Below are 23022 nucleotides of genomic sequence, written 5' to 3'. Positions count from 1 at the left end.
GATTCTCCATTACGTTCCATTGATCTACTTGTCTATACCTGCTTCCACTCATCATAATTACTATACAATCTGTCACGGATTGAATTGTGTCCTCCAAAAATATGTGTATCAATTTGGCTAGGCGATGATTCCCAGTATTCTGTGATTCTCCAACATTTCATCATCTGATTGGATTTTCCTATGTGTTGTAAGTCTTACCTCTATGATGTTAATGAGGTGGGATAGGTGGTAGTTATGTAATCAGGCAGGACTCAATCTACAAAATTGGATTGTGTCTTGAGCCAGTCTCTTTTGAGATATAAAAGAGAGAAGCGAGCAGAGAGACAGGGGGACCTTGTACCACCAAGAATAAAGAGCAGGACTGAAAGTCCTTTGGACCCGGGGTCCCTGTGCTGAGAAGGTCATCAACCAGGGGAAGATTGATAACAAGGGCCTTCCTCCAGAGCCGACAGAGAGAGAAAGCCTTCCCCCGGAGCTGACACCCTGAATTTGGACTTGTAGCCTACTAGACTGCAAGAGAATAAATTTCTCTTTGTTAAAGGCATCCACTTGAGGTATTTCTGTTATAGCAGCACTAGGTAACTAAGACACTATCTAATTACTATAGCTCCGTATTAGTTTTGATATCTCATAGAGCAAGTCCTCCAACCTTGTTCTTCATCTTCAAAGGTGTCTTGGCTATCTTTAGTCCTTTCTATTTCCATATACATTTTAAATCAGCTTGTTAAGTTTCACAAAAAGTTGGAGTTTTGATTGAGATTACATTTATTCCATAAATCAGTTTGGAACAAATGGTCATTTTAACTATATTGAGTCTTTCAATCTGTGAACTTAGTATATCTCTCCTTTTAAATTGTTGTTGTCAGCTGCTATAGAGTTGTCCCCCAACTTATGGTGACCTCATGTGTGACAGAGTAGAACTGCTCCATAGGGTTTTCTTGGCTGTAATCTTTTATGGAAGAATTTCACTAGGCCTTTCTTCCATGAAGAAGGTCTTACACATCTTTTATTAGATTTATTCCTAGGTACATAATATTTTATGTTATTGCAAATGGTATCTTTAAAACATTTATTTTCTATTTATTACTGAGAAATAGAAATAATTGATATTGATTAACTGATTTTTGTATTCAAAAACCTTCCCAAACTCTATTAATTCTAATATTTATCTGTAGTCTCTACTGATGTTTCTGTTATTGGAGTTTTACACTACCTTCAAATAATGACAGTTTTGTTTCTTTGTAATCTTTATACTTTTTGTTTATTTCTTTTATTTATTGAGTTGGCTAGGACCTTCAGTAAAATGTGGACTACAAGGGATGATAGAATTCTGGATACATATTTTGAAGTTAGAGCCAATAGGATTTGCTAACAGAGAGTATCTAGGCTTGAAAGAAAGAGAGAAATCAAAGTTAAGTCCAAAGTTTTTGCCCTGAGCAACTGAAAGAATGGCATTGCCATTTACTGCAGGCAAGTCTAGGAGTTTGTTGATCTTATCTGTTAATTAGATGAAGAAAGAAAAAAAAAATGCTTACTGTTAATGATGTTTCTAACCCACTTTAGCCTGGTTTTCCACTTTGGAAAGAACACACTGGGGCTTGACTTCTGGCTTCCTGTTCAGCCACTGCCCTCTACCGGGAGCTTGTCTGAAATATAAGCTGTGCACTCTTATTAAAATCCAGACCAAAAATATAAAATAACTTTTCCCTCCAGCCTCGACCTTTTCTCTTCCCACTCCATACTCACAACTATCTTGTTTTGCAAACTTGGTCCCTACCGAGGAAACTTGATCCTTGCAATACATTTATAAGTAGCTTCTCTGGAACACTGTCAACTATATATAACACAACATTTTTCAATGCAACGTTTTTCCTGTGTACAGTTTAGTGATACCAATTACATTAATCATGTTGTGCAACCATAACCAATATTAGTTGCCAACATTTCCATCACCATAAACAGATACTCAATGCTTCCTAAACAATGACACTACCTGCCCCCCCCCCCGCCCCCTCTACTGCCCCTGGTAACCACTAATAAACTTTGGTCTCTATGCATTTGCCTATTCTAGATATTTCAAATACGTGATATGATACAATATTTGTCCTTTTGTGATTGACTTACTTCACTCAGCATAATGTTTTCAAGGTTCATCCATGTTGTAGCATGGATCAGAACTTCGTTTCTCTTTATGGGGCCAGCTGTATTTCTGCAGGGTTAATGTAAGAACAGTAAAGAAACAACAAAGGGGTGACTCCTGAAGAAGAGATGCTGGGGTCACACAAAGAGGCTCATTGTCCTTCCTGGAAGGGCAATTTGACTATACCTTATCATAGGGCTCTCAAAACCAAACCCATTGCCATTGAGTCAATTCTAACTCAGCGACCTTACGGGGCAGAATAGAACTGCCCCACAGGGTTTCCAGGAAGCAGCTGGTGGATTCAAACTGCAGAGCTTTTGGTTAACAGCCAAGCTCTTAACCACAGCGCCACCAGGGTTCCATAGGGCCCTCGGGGTATTGGTAAAGCCTTAAGCATCCTTGCACAAAGAAGTAAAAATCTAAAAAGCTGGCACGTTTAACAATCCAAAGGATTGTTGAAGCGCCATTAACTTACCAACACAGTTCCTGATAGTTACTTAACATACGTGTACAGTATCTCACTGGGGTAAGGGTGATGAGTTTGCCACCTCTCCCTTCTCCTACCCTTCACCCACCACACGGTCTCTACAATTTAAGCTCCAAAGATGCAGCAACATTGTCTTGTAAACCTGTCTGTCCTCAGAGTCCAGAATGATGCCTGGCATATAGTAGACATACAAGAAAGAAAGAAAAAAAAAAAACACCTTTTTTGAATCAACATTTTAAAAGCTTTTTTAAAAATTACCTAAAAGAACTAAATTTTCATGGAGAACAACAGAAAATCAATATTGTTTAAAACTAATTAATCAAGAAATAACACTGCCACGTGTTGTTAGTTGCCTTTGAGATGTCTCCAACTCCTCGGGGCAACCCCATGTGTAACTGAATGAAACATTGTCTGTTCTTGCACCATCTTCATGATCACTGGTATGTTTGAGTCCATTGTGGTGGCCATTATGTCAATCCAGCTCAATGAGGGTTTCCCTCACTGTTTGCTGGCCCTCCAGTTTAACAAACATAATGTCTTTCTCCAGCGGTTGGTCCTCCTGATGACTTGTCCAAAGTAAGCAAGTTGAACTCTCAGACAATATTCTGCGATCCATGCAGTTTTCACTGGCTAATTTCTGGAAGTAGATCAACAGGCCTTTTCTTCCAAGTTTGTCTTAGTCTGAAAGCTCCGCTGAAACCTGTCCACCAGGGGTGAACTTGATCATATTTGAAGTACCAGTGGCACCGCTTCCAGCATCACAGCCACATGCAATCCACCACACAACACTGTCATTACATGGAGGCAAATATCAGAAAAAAAATAGCTGATGGAGTTAAAGGTGTTGCTTTTGGGTAGTGGAACTCCTTAGTGGGCAACTGTGATGGTTAAGGTTGTGTGTCAACTTGGCTGGACCATGATTCTTAGTGGTTTGGCAGTTATGATGTAGTTTGGTAGCTATGTAATGATGTAATTACCTCCATAATGAGATCTAATGTAATGTAATCACTTCCATGATGAGATCTGTTATGAGCAGTCGGTCAGTTGAAAGGGAGTTTCCTTGGGGGTGTGGCCTGCATCCAATATAGGTGAAATTTCCGGCAAAGCTCACAGGCTTTTGCTCGCTTTGGATCCTACAGCTGGCTCCTATTCATCTGACCTCGGGTTCTTGCGCCTTGAGCTAGCAGCTTACCTGCTGATCTTGGTATTCCTCAGCCTGTGCAGCCTGTGAGCCAGAGGCCTGCTATCTGACCTGTCAATCTTGGGCTCACCAGATCCTGCAGCTACGTGAGTCAGGAGAAGCCTACAGCCTGATCCATGGACTTGGGACTTTCCAACCTCTACAACTGTGCAAAGGATTATAATAAAATGCACAAAGACCTGGAGATAGAAAACCAAAAGGGAAGAATACCCTCAGCATTTCTCAAACTAAAAAAAAACTGAAGAAAAAATTCCAGCCTCAAGTTGCAATAGTGAAGGATTCTACGGGGAAAACATTAAATGATGAAGAAAGTATCAAAAGAAGATGGAAGGAATACACAGAGTCACTGTACCAAAAAGAACTGGTTGGCGTTCAACCATTTCAGGAGATAGCATATGATCAAGAACCAATGGTACTGAAAGAAGAAGTCCAAGCTGCACTGAAGGCATTGGCAAAATGCAAGGCTCCGGGAATGGACGGAATACTGATCGAGATGTTTCAACAAACGGATGCAGTGCTGGAAGCGCTAACTCATCGGGATACCAGGAAATTTGGAAGACAGCTACCTGGCCAACCGACTGGAAGAGATGCATATTTGTACCCACTCCAAAGAAAGGAGATCCAACAGAATATGGAAATTATTGAAAAATATCATTAATATCACACACAAGTAAAATTTTGCTGAAGATCATTCAAAAGCAGTTACAACAGTACATGGACAGAGAACTGCCAGAAATTCAAGTCGGATTCAGAAGAGGACATGGAATGAGGGATATCATTGCTGATGTCAGATGGATCTTGGCTGAAAACAGAGAATACTAGAAAGATGTTTACCTGTGTTTTATGGACTATGAAAAGGCATTCAACTGTGTGGATCATAACAGATTATGGATAACATTCCAGAACACTTAACTGTGCTCATGAGGAACCTGTACACAGATCAAGAGGCAGTGGTTTGAACAGAACAAGGGGATACTCCGTGGCTTAAAATCAGGAAAGGTGTGCATCAGGGTTGTATCCTTTCACCATCCTTATTCAATCTGTATGCTGAGCAAATAATCCAAGAAGCTGGACTATATGAAGAAGAACAGAGCGTCAGGATTGGAGGAAGACTCATTAACAACCTGCGATATGCAGATGACACAACTTTGCTTGCTGAAAGTGAAGAGGACTTGAAGCACTTACTGATGAAGATCAAAGACTATAGCCTTCAGTATGGATTACATCTCAAATAAAACAAAAATCCTGAAAACTGGACCAATAAGCAACATGACAATAAACGGAAAAAAGACTGAAGTTTATCAAGGATTTCATTTTGCTTGGATCCACAATCAATCTTCATGGGAGCGGCAGTCAAGAAATCAGACAACGCATTGCATTGGGCAAATCTCCTGCAAGAGATCTCTTTTAAGTGTTAAAAAGCAAAGATGTGACTCAAAGGACTAAGGTGTGTCTAACCCAAGCCATGTTGTTCTGAATCGCCTCATCTGCCCGAGAAAGCTGAACAATGAATAACAAAGACCGAAGAAGAATCGATGCCTTTGAAATAAGTTGTTATAGAAGAATATTAAACATACCATGGACTGCCAGAAGCAAGAACGAATCTGTCTTGGAAGAAGTACAGCCAGAACGCTCATTAGAAGCAAGGATGGTGAAACTTCGTCTCACATACTTTGGACATGTTATCAGAAGGGAGTAGTCCCTGGAGAAGGACATTATGCTTGGTAAAACAGAGGATCATCGAAAAAGAGAAAGCCCCTCAATGAGATGGATTAACACAGTGGCTGCAGCAAGGGGCTGAAACATAGAAACGATTGTGAGGATGGCACAGGACTGAGCAGTGTTTCGTTCTTTTGTACATAGGGTCACTATGAGTCGGAATCAACTCGATGGCACCTGACAACAACAACAACCACACGAGCCATTTCCTTGATATGAATCTCTGTGTATATATATATGTTTATATGCGTCACTGGTTTTGCTTCCCTAGAGAACCCAGCCGAAGACAGCAAGGGACTTCGTTTTTTAAATATAATTTTTACCACTATTTCATTTTTGTATTATGTGCAAATACTTTGATGATTTCCAAAAAAGAAAGCCAAAACTGTACCTTACATGTTTAAATTATCCACATTCCCAACATCCTAATACAACTATTAATTTTTGTGTATGACCTGCTTTCTTTATCCATATATACAAGCACTCATATTTATATGCTAGTTGTTTTTATAATCTGCTTCTTTCACTTAACATAGTTTGTTATCATTAGAAGCTTTCCATGCTTCTACAGCTTTCATAATTATAACGTTAATGGCTGCGTGTATTCCAATGTGTTTAAAACAAAAACTAGTTGCCCTCAATTGACATGGTGACCCCGTATGTGTCAGAATAGAACTGTGCTCCACAGGGTTTGGGTAGATTGAAACCTCCAAAATTTCAGTTAGCAGCCTAGTGTGTTAACCATTTGCACCTCCCAGGGACTCCTTCCAACATGTTAATGCACCATAATTTAACTAAATTCCCTGTTGTTGTCTGCGACAGAGTTGATTCCCACTCATAGTGACCCATGTGACAGAGCAGAACTGCCCCATAGGGTTTTCTCGGCTGTAACCTGGTGCAGTGGTTAAGAGCTCAGCTGCTAACAGAAAGATCGGCAGTTTGAATCCACCAGCCACTCCTTGGAAACCCTACGGGGGGCAGTCCTACTCTGTCCTATAGTTCACTATGAGTTCCAGTTGACTTCGGGGCAACGGGTTTTTTATTTTATTTTATTTTTAATCTTTACTAGAGCAGATCGCCAGGTCTTTCTCCCGTGGAGCCGCCAACGTTTGGGTCAGCAGCTCAACGCTTAACATTTGTGTCACTGGAGCTCCTTCTTTTAATTCCCTAATAGGGTCGCTATGAGTCGCAATCGACTCTACGGCAACCGGGTGAAGTGGTACATGTACATTGGAGGTAATACTACAATGAACACTTGTAGGCACGTGGTTTGTCTCCGTTGAATCGTATTGTGAGGTTCCATCTAGGTATGGATCACCGTGTGAAGGAGGGACTGAGAACGACAAGCCAGGACCAGCGTGACCTAACCCCACGAACCCGCACTACCGGGCGGTGCCTCTTCCGGAGGCCGCCAGTCTCGGGCGGGGTCCTACGCGTCCCCGCCCCCGCCCCCGCCCCCGCGTCACATCACGGACGTCCCGCCCGGCTTTGACTGGCGCGCGAGCAGCTACTCCAGCGCGGGCTGGCTGCACAGGCCTGTCGCGCTGGCCATGGCTCCCTGGGCTGGAGCCGAGCTCTCCACGCTGAACCCGCTAAGCGCGGTGTGGCTCACGCTGGCCGCCGCCTTCTTGGTCACCCTGCTGCTGCAGCTGGTGCCGGCGGGCCTGTTCCCGGGCTGCCCGCTTTTCCAAGACCTGATCCGCTATGGGAAGACCAAAGGTGCTAGGCCGCCGCGCCCAGCCGCGTGCCAGGCCTTTGATATCCCCAAGAGGTAATCGCCCCGCGACCCAACCCCGGCGGCCAAGGTGCCGAAAGCCTAGGGCGCAGCCGGCAGGGGGCAGCAGAGGCGGGCGCGGGCCGGCGCGGGCCGGCGCGGACCGGCGCGGACCGGGCCTGGAAGTAGAGGCTGGCATCCCAGCCTCTTCGGCACTGCTCACTTCCGCCTCTTGGCCCTGGGGGCGGAGGGCCCCGAGTGTTCGCGGACGTCAAGGGAGCTGAGCCGCGCGTACTGTCGAGGGCGCGGTAAGGTGAACTTGTGGCCGCACGCAGTATTTCTTTTGAGAGAAAGCGGCAGCGCCTCCGAATTTAGGCCTGGTCAGCAAGGCAGCAAGTTACAATCTTGTCTCCCAAATTCTCCTCCTCACCTTCCCTGCCGCCCTAGGGACTCATAACTGACCTTGAGGTCGCCGGAACTCACTTGTGGAAATGAAGGCAGGCCCGCCTTTTGCACCTCTATTTCCCCAAATCCCTCAGGACCAAGGCAAGACGCTGGTCATCGCACAGGCGCCACCTCCTTCGGCCGCACTGACGCTCCTAACCCGCACCTCGGCTGGTGCTCCGGTGAAGGTGGCTTAAGTTGGCGCGTTTTAGGCAGACCCAATCCCAGAGCTCCGTTTGACTTTCTACAGGCTTCATAACCAAGTTTAGATATGCTCCTCTCTTTCAGTGAAAGATTAAAACGTCAGGGGTTAAATAGAATTCTTTCAGAAATTGTGAAATCTATTACTATTCTCCTCTCCCCCTTTTTTAATTTGAATGCAGAACACAGCTGTTGAGAGTGAGCAAAACACTGTTCTAGACTACAAGAATTATCAAATTATCTTTATGATGCTTCTTTATGATGCTTCTTAAACAGTCATTTAGGAAGGAATCTGGAAAAAGATAATGGCTTCTGATGTATTAAAACACCCGGGTTATCGCTTAAAACGCATGCAGTGCTCCAGACCTGCGCACAGCAGGGAGACAAAGTATAACTTGGTTTCTGAAATGTAGACGTAGGGGAAGGATTGATCAGGGATTAATAAAAAGGGAGAACTAGCCGTTAAAGGGAATGAAATTCTGGGAAGACGTGAAAGTATGCAGCCAGACTGGTAAAACTGCGTATTTCTTAGAGGCTCTTAAGTGGAAATTGCCTGTCATCGTATTTTGAGCCAGATTTGATTGCAGTACTTCCTTTCTTAATAGCTGTGGCACGCCTAGATGGTCACTTTTTTTAAGTTACAAAGTGAAAAAAAAATTTTTTTCTTAGAGAATATGAGTTCTAACAATTTAGTTTCTAAGTTTGAAAAATGTACTAGTGTCCCTGGGTTGAAAGATACATTTAAAATCATTCCCTGTACTCAGCTACATCTCTGGATCCTGTACCGCAGCTGTACAGGATGCCGAGAAAAAACCTTGGTACCTTTCCTTATTTATTACTACAAAAATTGGTTCTCCTTGGACTTCTTGTAATTTCTACAATACAGTATTATGAAATAATTTGTGCCTTTTTCTTCCAGAATTCTAGAGTAGAACATCCCATGGTGTTCAGGTGCTGGGGTTTTTTGTGTTGTTGCTGTTTTTCTTTTCCTAAATTTAAACCAACGTTTCTTTTAGTCCTGGAGAAGGTACAACAAATCCAGGCCAATAATGAAAGGTATTTTTATTGAGACAAAAAAGAGCCCATGTCCAAAACAAAGTTAATATATATATTACTTTCCTTTTTAATTTTTTGCTTTTATTTATGTGAAAGGGGGGGTGGTTAGAGTGAGGTGGAAGTAAGATTCTATAGCGTCTTTTATGCTTCTCTTTGTTTTCCAGATTGTCTTCAGTGACAATTCACTATTATCATCAGGAAAAAATAAGCACTAAGTGTTAATGACCAAGGAGCTATTAGCAGTTAATAGCAGAGGAGAGATTTTATTGGTCTTTTAATACATTATGATGACTACTTTGTCCTGTATATTCCTTTCCTCATTTAATCCTTTCAACAGACCCAGGAGGGGATGTTATTATTCCCATTTAAAGATGTGCAAACTGATGCTTACAAGAGATCAGCTGCCCATTGGTACAGTGCTACTAGGTGTTGTGGTTGGTAATTGAACCCCACCAGTGGGAATTTAAACTTGGATCTCTTAACCACTGGCATGCCTCAAAGGGAAGATCTTTCTCCAGGTGTGAGGAATCACTGGGCATGGACTTATCCCCAGACTGTGGCATTTAGTAATATCGTGGTTAATCCAGATTTGGAAGTACTGGGTAGCCTTCGCTGAGATAGTTATATTTAAATGTTTTTCCTTGTGCAAATTTTAATAGTACTTTAAAAGTGAAAATAAGCCTGATTTTAAATAGGAAGCTATAAGTCACATTTTTGCACATAAGACAGTCTTTAGGTAATTTTGCTTGGAATTAGTTTTCCTAAGGCAGGCAAGAATAAAACCTTAAATCAGCTCATGGAATGTTTTTGTTTCCATTACCCTTGTCTGGTAGATGGGTATTTTTAGGTGATGGTTGCTTCTTTTGTTTTCCCTTTGGTTTCTAGAGTTTGATTTCCCAGAAAATCTGAAGAGATGGGTGATCACAAACATGGGTCATAGTACTCTTGACTTGCATAGTGTCTGTGGAAGCACAGACACTATGGTATGAAGCATTGCAATTGAGCTGGGCTCTGAAGACAGCAGAGAGACATCTGGATTTTCCCCACTGGAGTTCAGGAGTTCTTAACCAGAGGTTCAGTGGGGTCTGTGCATCAAATTTAGGGTGAACTTGGGTTGGAAAAAAAATTACAGCTTTATTTTTACTAACCTCTAGATGAAATTTAGCATTTCCTTAATTGTGAATGTAAACAACAAACCATAGAATTATCAGTACTTGTGACTTTGTCACAGGTTTTTTTGGATTACATTAAAAATATGGAAGATACTGCAAAATATTGTTCTTATCACTACTTCAAAAATACTCCAGTTAGTAGACTTACCACTGTTGTTAGGTGCCACGTAGTTGGATCTAACTCATAGCGACTTTATGTATAACAGCAAAATGTTGCCCTGTCCTGCAGCGCCATCCTCACTTACTACTAGATCTTGTTATTTCATCTTGTTATAAGAAGCACATGTGACTGTATCACAGATTTGTTTTTCAATAGTTTGATACCTGTATTTCAATATAATGTGCTTCCTTTGTGATTCCTCCGTGTTTCATTTTACGCTTTTAATAATGTTTTGAAAAGGGGCCCATAGTCTTCATCAGACTGCCAGAGGGGTCCATGGCAGAACAATGGTTTAAGAACTCCACTCTAGACTGTAAATTTTCCATGAGGAATTTGCTGTGTTTATTACTATATCCCTAGCACAGTGCCTGACTAATAAGGCCTTTAGTATTTTTTGAATGAATGACCAAAGAAAGGTTTTTGGTTTATTTTGTTTGTTGATTAACCCCAGAGCTTACTCTGTGAGTAACTTTGGGTGAGAGAGACTTACCTTCTCTTTCATTCACTTATTTAACCAGTGTCTTAGTTACCTAAACCCGTTTTTGTCGAGTTGATTCCTACTGATAGCGACCCTACAGGACAGAGTAAAATCGTCCCCTAGGGTTTCCAAGGAGCGGCTGGTGGATTCAAACTGCCGACCTTTTGGTTAGCAGCCCAGCTCTTAACCACTGTGTGACCAGGGCTCCTCTTAGTTACCTAGTGCTTCTATAACAGAAATACTACAAGTGGATGGCTTTAACAAACAGAGATGTATTTTCTCACAGTTTACAAGGCCAGAAGTCGATTCAGGGCACCAGCTCTAGGGGAAGACTTTCTCTCTCTGCTCTGGGGGAAGGTTCTTGTCTCTTTTCAGCTTCTATTCCTTGGCAGTCATGGTGACCTTCATGTGACGTGGCGTCTATCTTCCCCCAACTGCCTTCTTAATCTGCTCTTTTATATCCTAAAAGAGATTGACTCAAGACACACCCTACACTAAGCCTGCCACATTAACATAACAAAGAAAACCCATTTCCAAATGGGATTGTAACCACAGGTATAGGGGTTAGAGTTTATAACATGTATTTTGGTGGGACACAGTTCAGTCCATAACAACCAGTATTTATAGAGTGTAGACCATGTGCTAGAAGCTATCTTAGGCTCTTTGGAGTTTGTATGCTAGTAAGGCAGACAGACACTGTATTAGAAAACCTTTTTAGACAGTTAATTGTCTAAAACAGAAACAAGTGCATTTTTACATCTGCTTTACAAAGTTTGAGCTAGGTTTTTTAAAAAGTAAGAGATATGACTTGGTATAAAGAATAGAAAATGTTTTCTACAGAAGGAAAGTGAGTAAGCAAAACAAGAGAGAGAATGTACAAAAACAATTTGCCCGTGAATCAAAAACACCGTGGCACAAGTAGAACACAGCAAGATGTGGTTTACCAGCCTGTACAAAACACACTTGAATGATTTAATTACCTCTAGGCTTGATATAAATCAGTACACGTCATGGAGGGCCCAGAAAAGCAGGCTCAGGCAATTGTAGGTGAATAGTAAATAGGGCCACGATGATGTGATTTTAACCCTTTGATGACCCAATTAATTTCTGCTTCGAATTTTTTGTTGATACCATGTGTTTTCATTAATGGAGGCATGCTGAATCATTAAGTGTGTCTGAATTTTTGGTAGGTAGTATGGATTCTTTTTTTCTTGCCCCCTCCCACAAGCCTACCCTAAGTGTTTAGTGGTACATATAACCCCTTGCTGTTGAGTCTATTCCTACTCATAGTGACCCTACAGGACAGAGAAGAACTGCCCTATAGGATTTCCAAGGAGCGGCTGGTGGATTGGAACTGCCTACCTTTTGGTTAGTAGCCAAGCTGTTAACCACTTTGCCACCAGGGCTCAACAGTGGTACATACGAAGTATCATTAATTATACCCCAGAGTCCCCATGGGGATCTATTGGTACATATGTGTAACAAATAAAAACTTCCATAATTTCTATTTTTCCTTCCAAAAATTCAGACACCTCACGCAATACTCTGTAAAAGCAGTAATTTGCGGCACACACCCATTTCTTTGGTTTCAAACAGTCACAAAGGCCCCTGCCTTGCGGCAGCACTGACTCCGGCAGCTTCCCGAAAAACCCCAGAGGCTGAAAAAGTTCATGGTCACTATTTGTACCGCTGGATAAGAAAGGGTTAACTTCAGAGTCATCAGGGCTGAGTCTGGCACCAAATGCTGCCACTTACTTTGTGACCTTGATAAGTAACTTAACCTCTCTGAGCCTTAGTTTCCTCATCTGCCACTTGAAGATAACCACATAAACTTTATAAAACTGTTGTCAAGATGAAATCAAATAATCTTAACTGGTCTTCTAGGCTCACTCTGCACCCCCACCCCACGCCACCCCTAGGCTCTTTGTTCTCAACCTGGTTGCCAGAAACCAAAACCAAACCAGTTGCCAGGAAGTCAGTTCTGACTCATGATGACCCCATGTGTGTCAGAGTAGAACAGTGCTTTGTAGGGTTTTCAATGACTCATTTTTTGGAAGTAGATCTCCTGGCGTTTATTCTATGGGTAGACTTGAACTTCCAACCTTGCAGTTAGCAACCAAGCACGTTGACTGTTTTGCACCACAAGGGACTTCTTTAGTTGCCAGAGGGTTCTTTTAAACATCTTAAGTTATAAATTCGTCACCAAGAAAAAAAAAATAATGTTGCTGTGGAGTTGATTCCTACTTAAAGTGACCCCATGTGTTAAACAGAGTAGAACTGCTCCATGGATTTTCTTGGCTGTAATCTGTACAGAAGCAGATTGTCAAGCCCTTATTCCATGGTATCACTGGGTGGGTTAGCAGTTGAGCGCAAAACATTTGCGTCGTCTAGAGACCTCAGTTCAAGCCACATCTCTGTTCAAACAGCTCCCCATCACACTTAATAAAAGCCAGCTTCCTTACAATGCCCTGCGTCATCTGCCTGCTCACCTCCGACTTCCCCTCATGCCACTCTCGCCCTTCCTTACTCCACATCAGTCACACAGGTGTCCTTTACTGTCCTTGAACACACCTGGTATGCACCCACCGCAGGACCTTTGTGGTGGTTCTTTCCTCTGCCTAAGAAATTCTTCCCCAAAAAATCCATAAGGGTTACTCGTTCTAGGCATATATGGCTTCCGGAGAGCCCACCCTTTACCACTCATCCAGAATAGCCTCCCCTGCACTCCCTCTCCATCCCCTCACCCTGTTGTGTCACCATCCAACATGATGCTAGGTGTCTTAAGGTTTAGCTGTAGACTCTCTGACTCTCCCCTGAAATGTAAACTTCATCAAGGCAAGGACGTGTTCTGTTTGCTCCCTGCTATGTCCCCAACTCTTAGAACATTGCCTGGCACTTTGTAAGTGCTCAATAAATATTTGTGAAAAAATTAAGTAGATGAAGTGGCTGGCCCAGAAGTTGCTCCTCAGAAGCTGGCCCCTCCCCTTTTCGTGGGAGCCTGCAGACCAAAGGTGCTGCTGACTTCCGCTCTGCTCTGTCTGCTTAGATCATACTTGGGCTCAGTTCTGGGAACTGTGTCTTAAGAAAGACCCTGGATCGCAACCAGGAGCCAGCAGCCAAGGGGGCAGGGCATTGATCCTGATGCTTGAAACTAGGCTCTTGGGTCTGGAGATGATCAGAATCAGAAATAACAGCAGGGCTCTCATCAAATAATTTAAGAGCTGTTGCATGGAATTAAAAATTATCCTTGTTCTGTATGGCCAGAGAGGACAGCTCCAGTGGTAGAAGTGGGGTGCTGTGGTTTAGGGGTCTATGAGTTCTCTTATAAGGATATTCTGGATCACCTAGAGGAACACCTGAGTTTATGTTTACTCCTCTCTTGGCTCCGGGGTGTCTTACGTTCATTGTCACGGGCTAGTGAGAAAACAAATAAACGTGATGCCCCAGGGAAGGCCAAATGACCTCAAGCACACTATAGAGTCAGAAAGGTTTTCAGTTGGTTTAAATAGAGAAAAATCATGAGGAAATGCAGGTAAAGGGGCCTCCAAAGAACCTGTGCTATGGCCTTTGTGCCCTATTAGGTGGTTTTGTTTCAGCAAATTAACATCATCTTTTACATTAAACTAACGTTGATAATGTGAAGGTTATTGGTTTTGTGAGTTTATTTTTCATTTAATCTGTAAATGTGTTAACTGTGAAATAGCCACCGCTGTTGTATGAGAACTGTAACCAATGAGGTTGATACCTAATTTTCTGACTATAATATTTGTCACGTTATGATAAAAATTACTCATAGTCAGTACAATTTAGAAAAACACTGCTTTAGAAAACCTTTAAGAGTTCCTCTGTGATTGTGAAAATCTTGTTGTGTGGCTATTGCTGCAACATTGCCTGGGATGTAGAAATCTTTCACAGATTGGGCATGCGTTAGCAAAATCTAGGTTGTGCTCTCTGCCTGGGCCTGTGGCCTTTTCTTTGGAACTTGAGCCCAATCTTATTACCCAGAGATGAGGAAACCCCATTTCTGTCTGTTCTGACTCATAGTGACCCTGTAGGACAGAGTAGAACTTCCCCATAGGGTTTCCAAGGCTGTAAATCTTTATGGAAGCAGACTGCTCGAGCGGCTGGGGGGTTCAAACCACCGACCCTTCAGTTAACAGCCTTGTGCTTAACCTCTGCACCACCAGGACTCCTTATCCAGAGACAAGAGAGGTTGCTAACTGACCCTCAGTCTAAGTTTAACAAGGTCAGTTTTGTTCTTGTTCACCTCAGAGACGCCCTCTTTTTCCTATGAGTTAACTGGTTCCATCGTTTGAAAGGAAATTTTAAAAACCTGAACACCTGCAGAATTCAAGTTCTATTAAAAAGTAAAAATATAATTTGGAAGTGTGGGCAAGCGGATAGGAAAACTGAAAATAATCTTCCTGCATAACGGCTTGGGTGGCGCAAACAGTTTCCTCTTGCCTACTAACCTAAAGATTGATGGTTTGAACCCACCCAGCAGCGCTGCAGAAAGGCCTTGCAGTAGGCTTCCATAGAGATTGTTGTTGTTAGGAGCCATCGAGTTCGTTACAACTCATAGTGACGCTATAGGACAGAGTAGAACTGCCCCATAGGATTTCTAAGGAACAGCTGGTGGATTTGAACTGCCAACCTTTTGGTTAGCAGCCATCACTCTTAACCACTATGCCACCAGGGCTTACAGCTAAGAAAACCCTATGGAGCAGTTCTACAGTGTAACACATGGGGTTGCCCTGAGCTGAAATCTACTGGACAGCAATGAGTTTGGTTTTTTGTTGTTGTTGTTACCCTGATTATTGTTTTCCTTTTGCAGGTATTTTTCACATTTCTATATCGTCTCTGTGGTGTGGAATGGTTTCCTGCTTTGGTGCCTTATTCAGCCTCTTTTTCTGGGAGCACCTTTTCCGAACTGGCTTCATGGTTTGCTCAGAATTCTTGGGGCTTCCCAGTTCCAAGGTAACAACTTCCCTGGCTAACTACAACCACTGCATCCTGGGTCTGCCCTTTCTGTCTGCAGGGAAGCTGTTCCGGGTGTTTCCAAGCCAGTCTCAGCCTCTTCCCCACTGGGCCTAGCAAGGGGAGGGTGAGAGCAAAACGAGTTTTGCGTGATTCATAGAGGGATGGCCAAGGGGCTGACCCTAAGTCCTTTGCTGAAAAGATGGCAGAGCCAAAAGTTAGCTAGCACTTGGTCTCCTGGCTTCTCCACAGGCGCAGAACTTTGTCTGGGACTGGCTGTTCTCCGTCTGATATTTTTAGTGTTGTTGATAAATTTATAAAGAAGCCTTTACACTCAAGGGAAAAAGCATTAAGATCCCTCAGGTTTGCCTTGAAACATTTATCATTTCTATAGTTCCAACCAAAATCATGTCTCAGAACTCCAGAAATTTGATAGAAAATTACTTTTTGGTAAACATGTAAAAAGGTTTGTTATGCTGTGAGGCTCTGGTTTTATAAGAAAGTTGACTGTAAATAGTTGTTGGCAAAATAGACTTTAAGTTTGCCTCACTCTGCGTCGAATAAAGGATACTTAGAACAATGTTTAAAATAAGGCATTGAGGGTGAAGGATATGAAGTGGCCTAAACTAAGGTCAGGGAGAGTGTGAGGAGCAGAATTAGAAACAAATTGTTCTGGTCCTATCTCTGTCCTTTTTCCAACAGCCAAACCACTGGCTCCCTTAGAGTAATCTTTTTCTGTGTAACCAGAGGAACTTGTTGCAAAAGATGACAATCAGAAGAGAAAGCCCACGCACATCCTTTTTGGGAGGGAAGGATACCTCAGGGAATCAATCGCTCTTCACACTCATGTAAACTATATCTCTTCCTTTTGTTTACTGTGGGGCTGGTTGTGCTATTTGGAGTGTTGGCTGTGAGGGGTTTTATTTGGTTGGTTGGTTGTTTTAATCTATTACCAGAGAGTTAAAGGTAGGTTTTAATTTATTTAAAATGACCAAAACAGGACAATCTAATCTAGGCTGATAGAAGTCAGGGTAGGGGGCTACATTTGGGGTTGTGGGAGGCAGGGAGTGGTAATTGGAAGGGAACACAAAGGGGTGCTGGTCATGTCCTGTTTCTTGATCTGGGTGCTGATTATATGGGTTAGTGTGTTCAAACCGCCAACCTTTCAGCTGGTAGTCGAGCGCTTAACGGTCTGCATCGCCCAGGAACTCCCTGTAAAGATTATTGTTGTTGTATGCCTTACAGCCAAGACAACCCTATGGAACAGTTCTACTCTGTAATACATAGGTTGCCATGAGTTGAAACTGACTCGGCAGCAACAGGTTTGGCCAGGAACCAGAGTGCACAGACCCTTAACAGTGATGTCCTCCTAGCTTGGGAGACTCTCACAGGATAACATAGTCAAGGGACCTGGGTTTGTCCAACCTCTGTCACTAACATACAGTGTAACCTTGAGCCAAATTCCTTGGCTTCTCTTGGCCCATTTCCTCATTGCTAAAAAAAAAAAAACCAAAAACAGGAAGGCATTAAACTAGATGATTTCTAGCGGCCTTTCCTAACTCTAATCTTGCTGGTGAAGAGTTGAACAGGAAGCAGGAGAGCACCGAAGAATAGGAGAAAGGGTCAGCAAAAAGTTGCCTCTGTTTAACAATAGGGAAAAGCATAACTTTCGATTGGTCCTAGCAGAGAGATGCTGAATGTGTTGCATTCTGATTTGTAGGAGGTGAGCTGGCACTGTCTGCATTCTTAGTGTTGGTATTTCTGTGGCTGCACAGCTTGCGAAGACTCTTTGAGTGCTTCTACGTCAGTGTCTTCTCCAATGCCATGATTAATGTCGTGCAGTACTGTTTTGGACTTGTTTACTATGTTCTCATCGGCCTCACTGTGCTGAGCCAAGTGCCAATGGATGGCAGGAATGGTGAGTGGTCACTGTCAGGCCAGGAACTCTGGGTTTGTTAGTTGAGTCACAGGGTGTATGAGGCGCTCGTCAGGCAAAATGCTCCACTAACCATTTTATGAGAGGTTTAAAAGTAGGAGGCAATGCTCATCTACTTTGCCTTTGAGGAGTTTAGACTCTAATAGTAGTTTGTTTGTTTTTTTAAAGTTAACATACCCAAGGACATATACAGTAACCATTACTTCAAAACTTTAGCAGCAAGTAATGCCTTCAATAAAGATAGTAAAGTGCAGAGTATTCAGGAAGCTCCATCTAGAATGAAGAAATAGGGTTTGGGGTTTCCTGAAGTTACTAGAGTTAGTCTGGAAAGGAAGAGAAGCTGGGAAAGAGTTGAACAGGAAGCAGCAGAGCACCCAAGAATAGGAGAAAGGGTCAGCAAAAGGTTGCCTCACCTCGGGTGTCTGGGGTGCCTGGGAAGGGGGATGGGGCTTATGAGGGTGATGGAGGGAAAGCTGTGGTGCAGGTTAAATCATAGAAAATGAGAAAAGAAGGAGGTTGGGCTGGGGTTGTGGTGAACACTTTTAATTTGAAGAGGGAGTGGGGAGCCATTTTTTTGTTCTTTTGTCCTGTGATTGCCCCCATGATAACAAATCTTTCCTTCAAGTGAGGCAGCCTGAGGGGAAAAGAAAATTGTGTCTTAACGTTCTAAACTCTCACTAGCCAGGAAGGGGGAAGCAATATCATGACCTTGGTTTATAAGAAGGAAATGCAGTTTGCTTTTTTTTTTTTTGAAGGGGTGGGTTGTTCTGTTATCTAAAATAATGACTGTCTCTTTTATAAAAAAAAACAATAAATGCTTAATACAAGGAGTCCAGATAATCTGGGTTATTGAAATGAGTTTGTAGTGCCGAGGTAAACATGGCCTTGCAGCCTTGGTATCCATCAGCCCAGACAGGTCTTCCATGACTGTTTTCAAGTCCAAGGCTCTGTGTTTTCTAAAGCAGCCCTGTCTACCCATGTAAACGGAGACTGAGGGCTAGCTATTTCCAACACTGCAGTGAGCTTCCTCCTCAGGTTTGATTTCAGGGTCACGAGTGCCTCTTGAAAGTCCTCTCTCTGTTGCTGTGGTACAATCTAAGATCTCTGGTTTGAGGAATGATTTTAAAATACGATTTATCGACAGTCTTTCTCAATTTGTGAATTATTTATTGGCTCTGACCACTCAGCTCAAATCTTTCTACCTAATTCCCCTGAACTCAGTCTAGTCAATTTTTTCACCCTGGTCTCTCTGCTGTGACATTCACATTTTCAGCTCAGTGTCATGGTTTGAGCTGTCATTTTTGGTGAACAGTTTTCCACTCAGAAGGAACTCTAAAGCACTTTGGTAACCTACTAGTTTTCAATCTATTCGTTTCTTTTGGCATTACATTTATCTTCTGGGGTTTCCTCTGGTGTCTGGACCCCAACTTCTGCCTTCCCTCCTATATAGTCAAGGAAAGGAGCTGAAGCATCTTTCTGGATACTCCCTTCTGAAGATGTTTTTTAATTTGACCCACTTGACCTTCAAGAACTCATCTGGGGTCACTTGGGGTGATAGAAGAAGAACTGGTCTCAATAATTCACTGAGAGAGATCACACTGGGGCATTTACTAATAGCAAAGATAGATATATAGGTTTGGGAGTCAGACAGGCCCAAGTCTGAATTCTGGCTTAATTTAACCTCTTTGAGCCTCCTACTTTTATGTGTAAATTAGGTACACATATTGATTTCACATATTGTTGTGAAAGTGAAAAGAAAGAACAAAAGCAAGAATAAACTGCCCAGATCTTCACAAGTCTCCTTTTTTGAAGTCTAAGGTCAAATGTCACTTCCACCAAGGGTTTTCCTCCAGAAAACTCTTTTCTTCAGAGTACTGTCTCTAGCTGAAATTATCTTGTTTATTGATTTCTTTATTTGTGTCTGCCTCTTGCCACTAGAATGTAAGCTTCATGAGGACAGGAATCTTGCCTGACTTATTCACTGCTCTCTCGCTTGTGTCTACAACAATTCCAGGCTCAATAGATACTCAATTGGCAATTAATTGATAAAGGAATAATTAAATATTATACAGATTTTAAAAAACAGTTACCATCAAGTCTGCTCCGACTCACGGAGAACCCACGTGTAAAAGTAGAACTGTGCTCCATAGGGTTTTCAATACTGATTTTTTTTAAAAGTAGATTGTCAGGCCTTTTTTCTGAGGTACCTCTGGATGGACTCCAACTTCCAACCTATCGTTTGGCAGCCAAGCTGTTAACCCTTTACACCACCCAGGGACTCTGGATTGTCTTTAGTCATTAACTATTATCAACTGTGTTCTATCTCTAGGTACCTGTGTGGAGTAGAATGAGCCATTGGGTCTTTTACTTGAATCAAATAGGGACTCCCTCTTTCTTCCAGGCCCTCGGACTCTTCCCCATTGTCCATGGACAACTTTGTTTCTTCAGTCAAGACCCTGATTAGTCTGACTCCTTCCTGCTAATCTTAGGGAAGTCTTTCATTTGCTTTTCTGACGCTCGGTGGCTTGCTCTTCAGGTCCTTGGATGGCCTGTATTCTTTCCTTCTTCCTGGTAGCTGGAGAAGAAAGAGGAGATGATACTTGGAGTATTTCTTCTCCTGAAACTAAATCTCTCTGACTAGGTTCTTTCTAATGAGAAAAAGATACCATTTTACTTTTCATCTCACAGTTTACATGTATCTTCTTTTTGAAAAGCCCCACCTTTAACCTTTTCCACCAGTGATTTACTTCACCGGCTGGAGCCAGTATAGTCAGCCCTCTGCGTCCACGGTCTCCCTAGCGATGGTTTAGTATGGTATCTCAGGGAGGGTTCTCTTTATAAAGTGTTTTCCAGACAGTAGAATGTAAGAAATAGAACTTAAAACCAGGCTTAGAAATAGAAACACAAAGTAGTCTCAGCACACGAGTATAGATCATGAGAGTAGAAGCCAGAGCTGAACTATGTGCTTGAAGCATTTGAAGGAGCCGGAGAATGTATGGAATTCTCTGCCAGGGGCCACTGAAGCTGCCCACGGCTAGGGAGCATATCTCCTCTGTCCAGAAAGAAGGTGTTCACCCCTCTGTACTTGGGAAGTTACATCAGGATAATTTCCTAGTCATAAGGAACAGAGTAAGTGGGTAATTAGGTTCTACTGCTAAGTGACTGGATGATATTTTAATCACTTGAGCTGAATTTTTGCAGTTGGCTAATAAGATAATTCTTATTTCTGTAGCGTATGTAATAGGGAAGAATCTATTGATGCAAGCACGGTGGTTCCATATCCTCGGAATGCTGATGTTCATCTGGTCATCTGCCCATCAGTATAAGTGCCATGTAATTCTCGGCAATCTCAGGAAAAACAAAGCAGGTGAGATATCTTTTAGAGCCACCGCAAGTGGATTTTAACCCTCAGAATTTAGTTGTCTGTGTTCCTTCATTCTTTTCCTTCCTGCCCAATTAGTAGTCTCATTTATCAAATGGTTGTTTTTGTCAGGACACTTCTCTTGGTCTTGATCTTCCTATCTGTAAAATGAGAGGGTTAACGCTGAAAGCTGTCTCTGGTGCCATCTGGCCTGACAATCCATGATTCTATTCTGTGCCCACATGTTGGGGCCTGCACGGCCCCAATGTGTCTGATCGGCCTGTGAGAGCTAGTGTTACCCTGCTGAGTTAGTATCATTCCAACCAAAGCAAAAAAAGCTTGACTGTTTAGTTAACGTGTGGTGACATATCACAGGTGCAGTTTTTTTCATTAGGCTTTTTGAAATGTTAAAAATGAAATAATAATATGTAACATTTATCAAGTGCTTATTTTATGCTCGGTCCTGTTCTAAGTGCTCTGTATACAGCCTCACAATGCCCACATGTGATGGGTACAATCTTATCTTCATTTTATAGATGACGAAATTGAGGCACAGAGAGATTAAGTAATTTATCTAAAGTTACACAGCTAGTAAATGGCAGAATCAGGATTTGAACTCATACAGTCTGGCTCCAGAGCCTGTGCTCTTAATTACGAGTTTTGAGGATTGCTAGATAAACGGACTTTCCTTTTTTGTGCTTTATTAATAGTTGATAGTGTAACCTAAGCATGTGACTTTTAATATGTAGAAGATTGACAATGGAAGTATGAGACAGGATGGTGGTTTGCACACAAATGTGTGGAACTCTTTTCTAAATAAGAGTTTTTATAAATGATTTGGGGAGTAAAGCGGTAAAACTTTCCAAATTAATGCTAATGAAGTTTTTTTCTCAATTTCAGGAGTGGTCATTCACTGTAACTACAGAATTCCTTTTGGAGACTGGTTTGAATATGTTTCTTCCCCTAACTATTTAGCAGAGCTGATGATCTACATTTCCATGGCCGTCACCTTTGGGTTCCACAACATAACTTGGTGGCTGGTGGTAACATACGTCTTCTTCAGCCAGGCCCTGGCTGCTTTCCTCAGCCACAAATTCTACAAAAGCAAATTTGTCTCCTACCCAAAGCATAGGAAAGCTTTCTTGCCATTTTTGTTTTAAGATAAGCTAAGCCATGAAGAATGTAAACTAGGTGACAGACTTAATTCCTAAGGACAAAGAAGTCTAGAGACCAAAGTACAGTTTCTGTAGAACTGTTTGAAACTCTCTGTTCTGTTTTTATACCCCAAAGTCCTCCCTTAATGAACAAAGCCATCCCCCTTGAGAAAATGAATCTTAAAGTGTCTTCAGAGAAGAAATACTTTTGACACACCTGGGATTGCTGTGTCTGCTTCCAGAGATGCTTTATGAAACAAGCCAGCTGAAGAAAAGTAGATGAGACTCCTCCAAGCCACTTCAAAAGCAAACTAACCTGGATAAACATCATCAAACACACATGCATACACACAAGAAGAGAGAAAATAATCTGGGGCTGTGGTAGTCTGTTAGGGACAAATGAACTGGACTATATAATAAGCAGTCTAGTAGGTGCTCAATAAATGTTTCTTTCATTCCAATAAAAGCAGAATAGTCTTTGAAAATAATAATAGTATATTATTTTACACTGATAGTTTCATGGAAAAATGATTTTATTGATTAGTTTATACTTTCACATATTACCATAAAACAGATCTCCGGTATATATAAACATCAATAGTCATTTCCACTGAAGTCCCGCTCAAATCATAGCCTAACAAAGTTTTGAAGACTTTTTATTTAATACTTCTTTGACATCTCTTTCAAGAGAGAACCAATCTTAGAAGTAAAAGCATCTAAAATTAAAACGTTTTATATTTATGCATAAAAAGCCTTCATGAATGGAACGAACTCAAACTCTGGACTGGATGGTGTTGTAGGCTCATTCGTATGTGGTTATTC

At 42.1% G+C, this 23022-nt stretch overlaps 1 protein-coding gene across 1 annotated transcript; it reads left to right on the top strand.

The window, feature by feature from the left end:
- Positions 1 to 7060: 7060 nt before the first annotated feature.
- SRD5A3 (steroid 5 alpha-reductase 3) lies at positions 7061 to 22414 on the top strand. Its single transcript, XM_004382893.2, has 5 exons — positions 7061 to 7318; positions 15607 to 15749; positions 17470 to 17667; positions 20918 to 21052; positions 21947 to 22414. Exons 1-5 carry the CDS (start codon positions 7098 to 7100, stop codon positions 22204 to 22206), a joined length of 957 nt encoding a protein of 318 aa, XP_004382950.1. The 5' UTR covers positions 7061 to 7097; the 3' UTR covers positions 22207 to 22414.
- The last annotated feature ends 608 nt before the right edge of the window (positions 22415 to 23022 follow it).

The sequence above is a fragment of the Trichechus manatus genome, unplaced genomic scaffold (assembly GCF_000243295.1).
Source record: "Trichechus manatus latirostris isolate Lorelei unplaced genomic scaffold, TriManLat1.0 scaffold00101, whole genome shotgun sequence".
NCBI lineage: Eukaryota > Metazoa > Chordata > Mammalia > Sirenia > Trichechidae > Trichechus > Trichechus manatus.
Note: the sequence above shows the minus strand (reverse complement) of the source record. Positions and strands in the feature narration are given on the sequence as shown.

Coding starts and splice junctions, on each gene's coding strand:
- SRD5A3 (XM_004382893.2), top strand. CDS start 7,098: ATGGCTCCCTGGGCTGGAGCCGAGCTCTCCACGCTGAACCCGCTAAGC. Junction 15,750..17,469: donor TGGGGCTTCCCAGTTCCAAG/GTAACAACTTCC, acceptor TCTGATTTGTAG/GAGGTGAGCTGGCACTGTCT. Junction 21,053..21,946: donor TCTCAGGAAAAACAAAGCAG/GTGAGATATCTT, acceptor TCTCAATTTCAG/GAGTGGTCATTCACTGTAAC.